Source organism: Alligator sinensis, unplaced genomic scaffold, assembly GCF_000455745.1.
Source record: "Alligator sinensis unplaced genomic scaffold, ASM45574v1 scaffold658_1, whole genome shotgun sequence".
NCBI lineage: Eukaryota > Metazoa > Chordata > Crocodylia > Alligatoridae > Alligator > Alligator sinensis.
Genome location: NW_005842109.1, coordinates 231,268 through 243,859, shown reverse-complemented (window position 1 = coordinate 243,859; position 12,592 = coordinate 231,268). Strand labels below are relative to the sequence as shown.

General features: G+C 47.4%; 1 protein-coding gene across 1 annotated transcript in view; it reads left to right on the top strand.

The window, feature by feature from the left end:
• Positions 1 to 12,592, top strand: part of CGA (glycoprotein hormones, alpha polypeptide) — a 20,512-nt gene that overhangs the window by 4,744 nt on the left and 3,176 nt on the right. Inside the window, exon 2 of the mRNA XM_006024548.2 lies at positions 10,154 to 10,260. Within this exon, the coding sequence (XP_006024610.1) occupies positions 10,161 to 10,260 (100 nt within the window). The 5' untranslated portion in view covers positions 10,154 to 10,160. The remainder of the gene's footprint in view (positions 1 to 10,153; positions 10,261 to 12,592) is intronic.

Below are 12,592 nucleotides of genomic sequence, written 5' to 3'. Positions count from 1 at the left end.
GTGATACTTCCCCTCTATCGGGAGCTGGTCAGACCGCAGTTGGAGTACTGTGTGCAATTCTGGGCACCGCACTTCAAGAGGGATGCAGATAACCTGGAGATGGTTCAGAGAAGGGCCACTCGTATGGTTAAGGGCCTGCAGACCAAGCCCTACGAGGAGAGACTAGAGAAACTGGATCTATTCAGCCTCCGCAAGAGAAGGTTGAGAGGTGACCTTGTGGCTGCCTATAAGTTCATCACGGGGGCACAGAAGGGAATTGGTGAGTATTTATTCACCAAGGCGCCCCCGGGGGTTACAAGAAATAATGGCCACAAGCTAGCAGAGAGCAGATTTAGATTGGACATTAGGAAGAACTTCTTCACAGTTCGAGTGGCCAGGGTCTGGAACGGGCTCCCAAGGGAGGTGGTGCTCTCCCCTACCCTGGGGGTCTTCAAGAGGAGGTTAGATGAGTATCTAGCTGGGGTCATCTAGACCCAGTACTCTTTCCTGCTTATGCAGGGGGTCGGACTCGATGATCTATTGAGGTCCCTTCCGACCCTAACATCTATGAATCTATGAATCATGTCTGTGTCACCTCCCTTTGAGCCTGGAAGTGTTGCCAGGAAACTAGCCTAGTCCATTCACTCTTACCACACTGTGCCCAAGTCTGCCATATAGGCTGAGTAGGCAACTCTGATTAGGATGGTGGTCTTCAGCACATGCTAACTACAGGTTTAAGCTATTGCAGATGAATCAGTGCATGGTAGCGTCACCTGCTACAGGCCACCACACAGTTGATTCAGTCTTGCTGCTTTTGTGTAGGCATTTGCATTGGTAGGCCATCTTTCCATAAGCAAGCAACAGATGTGGGCACATAACCTGAGATTCATAGCATTGCAAGTCACTTTTGCTCTATGTTTGTATTCACAGGATGTTGTAGGGGAACAGCAACATGTTTGCCCGCTCTGGGGATTGTGAGGGGAAATGGTCTAGGGTAGGACCAAATGTCCTCCTGGTTACACCAAAGTCAGTTTTGATGGTGGCAGAACGAGGCTTCCCTGATCTCATTTGGAACATGTACAGAACAAAAACTTTTATTTTATTATTGTCTAAGAATAGACCAAAACAAGATAAGATAATCAATAAAACAGCTCCTGCATTAGTAGGAGAATGACTTAGCATGAAGAGGGATGTGATTGGTAAGTGCTTTTAAGGATTGTGCTATCTCATGTTACATTGACTTGGGCTGTGGCCAAAGAGCTGTTTACTTTTGCATTAAAAATGCTACTGTGTTCTGCTACTGTATGCAACCTGTTCACTGCATTGTTTTTCTATGTGTCTAACATTTTAGGCAGCATAGTTGGGAGATGGCAGCGGGGAAGGGTGGGTGGAGATAAGAGGCTAGAGCTGGAGAAGCTAAATGGTACACCATCACCCATAAATGAAAGGACAACTAAGATTATAGGATCCACCTAAACCCTTCATAATATTCATCATATAAAAACAATAATGGTTCTGCCCATATTACCACATTACCTGTGGGGTTCTCCAGCACTCTGGCCAAGGGAAGGGACCCTGTGGTGTAGGGTTGAAGTCCTATCTAAGGCAGGGGGACTCCTGCCTTTTTGGGCTGGCTTTCTGATGCAGGGAAGGTGCCTTCATAGACATGCAAATTCCAAATTATGCACCTGCACTGTATACAGATGAGTACATGCTGAAGTGGGGCTACATGCCCCAGGCCCTGTTCAGAGTACAGTCTCTTTCATCATAAAATTTAAAGGTTGTGAGGACAGGACCAGGTTTTCTGATCCTTGGCTTTCTGGTACGCCACCTCTTTAGCTTCTCTCCTCACTGCTGCAGGGTCTACTTGATCTTGTGAACAACCAGCACCTGCTGAGATGTACCATCACACAGTGTGGCTGAAACTTCCCCCAAAGCAGTGGTGTGAGCTGGATGAAGGTAGAGAGCTGCAAGTAGGGAAACAATGTAATCTGAGGATGCTTAACAGTGGCATCTGAAGAGATAGATCACTTTCAGTCTGGGGGAAGAGCACAGTTAGGGAGCAAGATAACTTTCACAAATGAGTGATCAGGAGGGGACTGGAGAACAAATTCTTCATAGTTCTGCATGTTTTCACAGTAATTCTCTCAAATTAGCAATATATAAAATAAGCTAACTTTAGTCGGCTCTATATCTCAGTGGCTGGTTCAGTGACTGCCTTACCAGGTGGTGTGGAGAGAGATGTGCAGGTGTATGAAAGTGAGTATACTAAAGGAAAAGCAACAGTTGAAAATGAATTAAGTCTAACATGAAGACAAGGCATGAGACAGCCCTTATTTAAATGTAGCACCTCATCTAAAATACATCCAATTTACAACAGCCTTTCCACTGAAATCATGCAGCCTGCTCCCAACACATCTGCCTTTGGCATGTACTGCCTGCTGTGGAATAACATGTGGGTGCCATGTTCCCAGAACTCATTTGCTTTTTGCTAAAAGAATTACTGCAGAGGTATAGTACCTGTAGCTGGCATTCATGCCATTTGCACATGCCCTGGATTTTTGGTGCCTTCTCCAGACACCTTTTTTCCAGCAACCTGTGCTCCTCTCTTCAAATTCCATACAAGTTTCCACATCTTTCTTCCTAACAGTTTTTTGGTAACAACTAATGACTTTCCTCCTAGGAACTTACCGTGTCTTTTGTGTACCATTTGTTGACTTGCTGGGCCCAAAGTTTGGTAGTACACAGTCCATTGTAGTGAACTGACCTTTACCACCATCTCATTGTGCTACTGTCAGCCATTCCTCCATCCTGCAATAGACTATTCCTGAGCAGCAGATTTTGGGTTCTGTGCTAGTCTACTACCCTGTCTCTGGGAAGGTTATTGTAGTAATCAGGACTGCCTGATGTTTTGCCTGATCCCTACCTGTCCATATGGCTTTTGCCAACAGTGTCTTAGCTGACTCTGCCTTGTGGCGGCTCTGTAGATTACCCAGGAGGAGACATCTTGTGCTCAAGTTCCCTTTTGATGTGGAACCTTTTCAATTCTTCTGCGGTGCCCTGCAGTCCACTGTCTAAGCAGATATACCATACTTGGAAACATGCACCTTCAGTTGCCTGATTGCTGTTTTTTTTAGAGTTCTCCAGACAGTCTTTCTATTTCCCAGGAACTGGTTGAGGAATCCACAATGATCAGGTAGTTCCAGTCATTAAAAATTAACAAACTAGTTTCAATTTATTTCTATGGTTAGGTTAAGAATTTACAAGACTGAAGAGTTGCCTTCTGCTATTGATCACTTTAGTCTTTACACATGCTTCATTGTTCTGTGTGCCCTCTTCATTGGGTGTTTGTGGCTTAACAGTAAGCACAGTCCCTTGTTTGTATCAGATATCCACTTACACTCAGGCATGACCATGTATGCAGCTCATGGTAGCTGCTGGGATTACTCCTCAGTCCTCTTTAAATAAAATCCCAATTCACTCTCATGCTTCACATGACAATGCAAGACAAGTCTCCCATACCCTTGTTCTTTTTGAGCTGAGGCATGAACTGTTCTGCCTGTAGCACTCCCTCCTGTTTGGTGCATTGCTAGTTTCCCATTGAACAGGTAATAGTGCTTTAGCAGGTTAACCTCGCAGTCTTCTGTTCCACGGAGCCATCTTGCACTCAGATGTTTGGTTCCCTAGGGACAAGTAGCAGCGGTCCACCTTGCGCCACAGCTACTTGTCCCTGGAGAATGCCCGTGCCATGAACACTTTGGCAAGTTACCCTGGGGGCCCCTTACCTGGGGTCCTGGGGGCCTCCTGGGGCTGCAGCCACAGTGATCCTGCCAGGTGGAGCCTGGCTGGCAGCTGCAGCGTGGCTCCAGGTGTCCCGGTTCTGCTTTTCAGTGACAGGCGCTGCCTGTGTGTGCACTGCTCCATTTTTTACCGATGGTTTTTTTGACCCCTGGATATCCAGCGGTCAAAGAAAACTGCAGAAAAAAAACCTGGAGCAGTGCACGCATGGGCAGCTTGCCCTTGCAGCGTGGAGAAAAACTGACTGTGCAGTATGTGGAACTGCAGACATGTTTGCGGCACCACCTACCACATGACTGAGCATGTCTGGATGCCCCCTGGGAGGCATGTCCCACTTCAGTGTGTCTGCCAGCATGAGTGACTTTCCTAGGCAGTGTCTTATCCTCATATTATAGGGTGGGAGTTTTAGTTATGTGTACTCAGCATGTAACTAGATTCTTGGATGCACTTAGCAATGGCTTTTTCATGAAATATTCTGATGGCCCATCAATTTAGGCCCCCCGTTTTATCTACACACACCCTCTTGCAATGGCAAGTAGTAGATGCTTTAGAACAGGGGTGTCAAATGCACCCTGCCCTTGGGCCAAGTCCAGAACACAGGGCTCCTCGTGGGTTGGATCTGGATGCAGTGATGAGGTGAGTGGCAGCAGCAGTAGGGTGAGTGGTAGGCTAAGCAGAGTGGTGGTATTTAATAGAGCAGGCACTTGCAATGTGCTGCCACCATGCATGCCAAACAGAGCTCTGTGCTTCGGGGTTAGGCAACAGACCCAGTCCTCACTTGCCCTGCTTCTGAACTCCTGGCCCCTGTGTCAGCCACAGACTGAATTTGACTTGTGGCCCATAACTCTGACATCTCTGCTTTAGAGAGAGAGTATATATACAGGACATGATTAGTGTAACCCATCTCCTATCATACTGTCTGAGGCATTAACCATTGTTGGTTTAGGGATGTCAAAGAATATATTCATGACTCTTCTAATTAATAGTTCTCAATGGACCTGTCCATCATTCATTTGTCTAATCCCTTTTTGAACTTGACTATACTATCTACCGCTACAACCTCCTGTGCCAACGACTTCCACAAGTTAGCTATGCATGATGTAAAAAAAATTTCCTCTTGTTTTAAACTTGTCTCTTGTTTCAACGGGTGCTGCTCATCCTTGTATTCTCTATTCACTTTTATTTATACCCTGCATGATTTTATAGGCTGCTATCATATTTTGCCTCAGCCTTCTCCTTTCCAAACTGAAGAGTCTCAGTCTTCCTTGCAGATCCTTGCAACTGGATCTGCTAGTACAGATTCCTACTGCAGCACTTAAACCCATTAAAGTCAATAGGGTTCTGTGAAGTTCATGAATCTATTTTAGATGATCTATTTGCAAGACCTGAGCCTTAGTGTATGTTTATACTGAAATCTAAAGTGTCTTCATTACATGGAGACATGCCTGCCCCAGCTTTAAATTAGCTAGGTTGGTTAGTTCCAGTGGTGTAGATGCAGCAGTATGGATTTAATGCAGACTACAAAATCCTCTCAAGAATAACTTGGATTACAGTTATACAAATACTTAGATAGTTAGCCAGCCTTTTAAAGTCTTTTTCTTACTAACAGCACAAAGTTTGTTATAGGGCATTGTGTGGTTCTCATGCAGGGAGGGCTTGATGGGATGTTCTTGTGGACTTGATATCTAATACAGGTTTCCTGTAGCTTCATACAATTGAACTTGATGGTCCAGGTGGCATCTTCCAGGCCTGTAAACCTATGGTTCTAGTTTGGATATGTATATGCTTCTTTGTGGTCAGTATGGGATACATTGCTGTTGGACACTGATAGCATTGTAGACTTACTCTTGGTGTGAATGCATGATGGTGGATTAGTTTGTGGATGTGAGGGTGGATCTACACGTCATTCTACAGCAATGTAATGATGCACAACATTGCCATACAGCACGCTACTGTGACATAGCGATCACGTGGGTCTATATGTGATTGGCAGCTATGTTGCCGTAGCTGTGCACTCCCCAGTTTATGGATGTAAGAGCGTGTTTACACTTCACTTTGTGGCGATGTAACAATGTGCAATGTTGCCATATAGTAAACTATTGTGATGCGGTGATCATGTGGGTCTACATGTGCTTGGCAGCTATGCTGCCATAGTGGCGCACTCCCCTGGTATAGCATGCCTCTATGGCAACGTAGTGGCAAAATCTAACCATGTTTGGCATGCACAGCGCAGTATGGGCAGTTACTGTACCACGCTTTAGAACCTCCAAAAGGAAGTAGGCGCTGTAGCAATGTTGTCATATAGCAACATGTAGATGTGCCCTCAGAGCCATTGAAAATGCTCTGACAGGATCATCTACAATAGCAATTAAGTTTCCTTTGTTGTAGTTTATTTGGTGCATCAGTCATAAAGAGACTTGAAATAAAATCCTTATGTTGAGCCATGGTTGAGTCCTATTAGACAAAAGAGCACTACCTGTATTTACTTTCTATACAGACTGCACTGGATGTGGAATTTAATACTTAGCTCTCCTATATATAATGCTTTTCTCCATGGACCCAATTATCTCATCACAGGATATAAATTATTTCCATTCTTTTCAAAAAGAGGCTAGGTTTATCCAGTGGAGAATGTTATTTTTAAATGTAAATGTCTGTTAAAGCTTGTTTTCTGGAGAGTGTGGAACAAAAAAAAACTTTACATAGAATGAATGTCTTTTAATAGAATAGGGAATCAAAAATATAACCTTTGAGAAGAAAGATTATAGACTTCATACCAAAGGCACTGTGTTTAAAGCCAGGGGTAGGCAATTATTTTGGCTGAAGGGCCTCTTAACTTTTGGTGAGCTGATGAGGGCTGTGAGGGTAGCCCCGCCCTTTGACAGATGCCCTGCCCCCTGAGTGCTATCTTGGGACTGGAAGTCCCACTCCTAACCCCTGACCTATGCACTGGAAATCCCTCCCCTTCCCCCCAAAAGTACACATTTTGGGAGGGGGCGGTTTGTCATCTTGGAACGGGAAAACAAACAAATCATATGCTAAAAATCAAACATCTACTAATTTTAATTTTATTTAAAAAACATCTGTGTCCTGATTTATGTGCATTTGCATAGTGTATATCAGTGCTTCCCAATTTTTTTCTCAGCATAACCCCATTTTAAGACCCCATTTCCTCAGCATAGCCCCTCACTCCCAACCCACAGCCCCCTACAACCCCAGGTGCCCCCCACCCCCAGATGTCCCAGGGCCCAAAGCACCCCCCACCCCAGCAGTGCCTGAGCCCTGTGGGAGGCGGCAGCTGCTGCGGCCAGAGTAGAGTGCAGAGCCTGGCTTCCCAACCCATTCACTCCCCCATGGGCAGCACTGCCAGAGTGGCGCCCATAGGGGAAGAGGATGTGGGCTGCCTCCTGCAGGCTTGGAGGTCCCTGCCCTGATGCCCTCCCCTAAGGGGCTCCATGGCCCAGTGGGTATGACCTGGCATGGGAGGGAGGGAGGGAGTGCTGTGCCACCATGGCTGCCAAGCTGAAGCAACCCATGCTCACCCAGGAGCAGCATGGGCACAACTGTGTGCCGCCAGTGCTGCCATGCCTCACCTTGGTGGCCATGGTGCTTTGGCACTCACTCCCATAATGGGACCCACCTGTTGGGCCACAGAGGTGGTTTCTGCCCAGACCTGGGATGGTCTGGCTGCAGCCCTGCACCTGCCATTGGCACAGAAATCTCAGGGGGCATGTTTATCGTAACCTCATCTGCTGATGTTGTGACCCCGTTTGGGGTTGCGATCCTCAGCTTGGGAGCTGCTGGTGTATATAGAGGCAATTCCATAATAGCTCAAAATAGAGCCCAACTCTTGTGTACTGTGTGTGGGGTGTGGTTGGAGGCTGTGTGTGGGATGTGTGTGTGTATGTGGGAATTTGTGAAGGGGCAGGGTGGGTGTGGGGAGGTGTTAGAGGACGTGGATGGGTATGAGTTTTGTGGGGAGGGGGTGGGTGTGTGCAGGTATTTGTGGGGTCTGTAGGGGATGTGGGAATATGTGGGGGTGTGTGTGTGGGGGAATGGGTGTGGGTCCCTCCACCACATGCCTCTCGCTGGTGGTGCACAGCCTCCAGCACCAGTGGCAGTAGCAACAACAGGCGGTGGGCCCTCAGAATGTTCATGGCCCATGGCAGGCAGAACCCCTTGGTGGTGTGTGGCTCTGACTGAATCCTGGGAGTCCAGCAGGGAGCCGCATATGGAGGCACAGAGCCAGCTCGGTCCAGCCCAATTGTGTGCAGCTCCCACCTGCAATGCTGGGAGCACCATATGAAGGCATGCAGCCAGCCTGGCCCAGCCTGGTGGTGCATGCTCCTGGCTGCAGTGCTGGGAGCTGCACAATGTGGCATGGAGCAAGCCCAGCCAGCCCAATGATGTGTGAGTTCCCATGGCTCCCAGTCCATGTGCTATTGGGCTGGATGGGCTCTATGCTGCCATGGGCACCTCCTGGCACTCCTTCTGGGAGCTGCATGCCATTGGGCCAGTCAGGCTTGCTCTGTGTCAACCCATGGGGCTCCCGGCACAACAGCTGGGAGCTCATGCCACTGGGCTAGGCTGGGCTGACTCCGTGCCTGCATTTGGGGCTCCTGGCACTGTAGGCAGGAGCTTCCCTCCTCACTCATCAGCTGTTGAGTTGTGCGACGTCATGCTTGGTGCCTCCATGTGGAGCTCCCAGCTGGAGTGCCGCAAGCCCCACGGAGGTGTAGACACACAGCCTGCCCAGTCTGATGGCGTGTGACCTCTGAAAACCAGTGCCTTCTGCCAGCTTTTAGAGAGGCAGCCATGGGCCAGTAATAATCAGTCTTTGGAGGGGCCCTGTGGGCTGAATAGAATGGCCTGGCAGACTGGATCCAGCTTGAAGGCCATATTTTACCCATTCCTGGTTTAAAAGAACTAACTGATATACAATGGCTAAAATGATCCATATTCTAAATTATGAACCAACAATTCTGATTAACAGAGTTCCAATTTTAACTCTCATCATTAGTTCACCTAATGTTCAATGCTCCTGATATTTGAAGAAATGTGTGAGGCTCACACATTTCAGGTGGACCCAACTCTGATCTTGTCTGACTTCCAGCAAGAAAACATTTTTCTGGATTTTGTCACAAGAACATAGAAATTGCTGTATTGGATTAAAGCCATGGTCCACCTTGGCCCATGTAAAATATAATGGTAGCCAGACAAGATGCTTTGGAGGATGATCGAGGAAACTCTGCAGTAAAAAAAAGTTTTTTGCTGCTTCCATTTATAACTCTTACTAGAACAGCAGTCTTGAAGTTAGGATAGAAAGAGAACAGAGGCTTCATTTTCTTCCTTTGTGAAAGCTTTATTTAAAAAAAAAAAAAAGATAAGCAACACATTTGGAGGGACAGTCTGTGCTACACTTCTAACATAGCTCACGGCCTAGGGAGAGCAGGCTACGGCTGCTTTCAACTGCCCTCCTGATCCTGTGTTGCTCAAAAAAGAATAATAGAATAGTAGGACTGGAAGGGACCTGTACGATCATCAAGTCTGGTCCCCTGCCATGGACCGGAGGTAATTGGGCTCAAACGAGCACAAATGAGGTGCTTGTCCAGACAACTCTTGAACACAGAGGGGGATGGAGGAGGGATGGAGTGGATGAAGAGATCTCCAGTATAATGTGGACATCGTGGGGGGGCTTTTGAAGTGATGGAAACATCCCTATGCTGCCGGATGGGGCCGCATTACCTCACGTTTCTGCTATATGTGCTCTATCTATGCACTGCATCACTCCCACCTCCCCAACATGCTCTAAACCTCATTGCCAGAATGCCACCTATGCCTGGACTTGTGACAGGGTACTAGGGGAACCCTTTCTCACTTGGACACAGAGTTTTTAGGGTCCCTCTAGGATGATCTGGCCCTTTGTAAAGGAACTGGAGAAGGGGCGAGGATCTGTACTTCAGCCTGAGAGTACAGCCTAATTATACCATTATTTTACTTGAAAATCATGAACAGGTTTCTTTTCTTGGTTGGGCCACAGACAGTAGCTTTTGCTTCTTTTTTTTTTCTTCCATTGTCATTTACTGGCTTCCCTTAATCTACTATAAATATCAGACAATAATATATTTTATATTATATGTGCTCTAGCTATGTTATCATACTTCAAATTATATTAATATATTATTCATATACTATATTATTGTTGTTGCTTTTGCTTCATTATTATTCTTATTCCAAAAGGCTGTAAAAAGAACATCAATGCACTGTATTTGCAGTTTCTAATCACGCTTCTAAGTTGTCTCTGTAGCCAATACTGTATGCAATGACAATAAAGCAAGCAAGTCACATTAATCCTGTTTTTTGTCTGTATTTGCAGAAGAATTATGGATTACTGTGGCAAGTATGCAGCTGTCACTCTGGCTGTGTTGTCAGTATTTCTGCATATTCTTCATTCTTTCCCAGATGGAGAGTTCCTCATGCAGGGTGAGCTACCTTGAACATTCAGGGAAAAACAATAAAAACATAAGATGTGTATCAATAAAAAACATTAATTAAACCTTCATGAACTATATACATGTGATCATAAATCTCATCTGTCAGATGCATTTCTTGGCATGACACTGTGATATAAACCTAAAATGAAAACAGCATATTATATCTTTATTTAAATGTCACTATGCTCATTTCATCTTACATAAAGAAATCTCTTATTATATTGTTTATCCCAGAGTTCAACAAACAGAAAATCCTCCTTGTTCAGCTGCAACTCAATAATCCTTTTTTTCATTTTATGAAACACACCCTATATGTTTATTGACTTTAGCAAGTTTCATTTTGTGACCCCTAGTTCTTGTATTGAGAGAGTGTAAATAATAAATCCCTATTTACTTTCTTTTCATCTAGTAGTTTGTAAATCCTGACCATGTCCCCTCTCAAGTGTCTCTTTTCTAAACTGAATAGGCCCAGCCTCTTTAGTTTCTCCTCATATGGAAACCAGGACTGGCAACAGCATTTTAAAAGTTGGGCTTTTGTGGCTCAAAGGGTTCAGCGCTCAAGGGAGGAAAAGACAGCTGCAAGGGCCATTAGGGAGAAGACATGGCTGGCAAGCAGTGAAATGGGGAAGAAGCAAGGTTCCTGTGGTGGCTGGTAACATTGTCCCAGGGGGGTTGGACTAAGAAAAGATTTCAGCGAAAGCGCAGACAGTTGGCAGGGCTGCAGGGAATGAGCAAGCCCTGTGCTTGGGCTGCACAGTAAGTCTTGCTAGCTGGAAAGGGAGGGGCACCCTAGTCCTCTAAAGGGGACACACTAGCCCTGGCTGGTAAGGAGGCAGAGCTCCCAGGTGGGTCAGGGCAATGCCTGCAGGTGCAGGAAGGGAAACTCTAGGGGCAGTTTTTTTTTCCTTGAGTGGACCCAGAAGGGGGAAGATCTAAGCTCATGTTCTTGGGGGCCCGGGAGTCTGGAACCTAGACTGTGGGGCTTCAAGCCTTAGCCATGCAGCTGCTGCTTAGAAGTTGAGCCCAGAAAAGAGGCCTATGGCTGAAGGTAGCAGCCAGAGGAAGTAGGCCAAGACCAGGAGGGCTGAGGTCTAGATAAATACAAAGGATGGAGCAAAGGTAACCCAAAAGGACAGTACTACTCCAAGGCTCGGGATACCTCCTATAGAAATAGTTCTTTCATCAAGGCATGGCAGAGGAGACATGGAAGAGCTTCCACGGCAGGTGGTATGGGAGAGTTGGAGTTCAGGCAGGCTAGCACCTGGCACAGCTAGTTTTGTTACATCTTGATACCACTAATCATCCATGTTGCCTTTCTTTGTACCTTCTCAAGTTCTTCTATATTATTTTTGAACCCCCACGCAGAAACCTGGGAACATAAATTTTAACTGGGTGTTCTAATGTGAACAAACACCCAGTGGGGTGTGTGTGGGGGGTGTGTGGGATGCAGGTGTGGCAGCACTGGAAGCGGGGGCTCTGCCCTGCTGCCACTTGCCCCCTTCCACCTGGAGCAAGCCACGCCTGCATTGCACGCCCCTCCCCGTTTGGGTTGGGCAAGTGGCAGCAGGGCAGAGCCCCTGCTCTCAGCACTGCTGCACCTGCATCCTGCACCCCACCACCCCGGCTAGGCAAGCGGCAGCAGAGCATGGCTTGCTATTTGCTCAGCTGGGGCAGAGGGGCGTGGGATGCAGGTGTTGCCAGTGTTTGTCCAGATGGAGTGGGGGGGCTGCAGGGTGTGGGCACTGCTGCTACTAGCCCAGAAGGAGTGGGGGAGGTGCGGGATGTGGGCACGGCAGTGCTGGGAGTGGGGTTTCTATCCTGCTGCTGCTTACCCAGCCGGGGCAGGGTTGGGGGGGCTGCAAAGAGGTATGGCTTGCTCTGGGAGGAAGGGTGCAAGTGGCAGCAGGGCAGAGCCCCTGCTCCCAGCACTGCTGCAGAAGGGGGGGGGGGGGGCACGATGCAGGCATGGCTCGCTCCGGGCGGAAGGGGACTAGTAGAAGTAGGTCAGAGCCCCTCCTCCCAGCGCTGCTGCTGCTGCGCCCACATCCCATGCCCCGCTGCCCCACTCCCCGAGTCCTGCACCCCTCTGCCCCAGCTGGGCATCTTGTCTCGGTGCCAATCCCTCCCTCCCCCACGTTTCTTCCCTCCCCCCTCCACCCACCACAACAGACTTACCAGCTGGAGGCAGCTGTGTCCAGCATGGTGAGAACTGCTGCCTGTTTAGTCTATGGCTGAATCTCCAAAGCGGCGCCGAATCTTTGGATCCAGTTCAGTCAAATTGAATTGGGACAGTGATTTGAATCTGAATCGAATCACTGTCC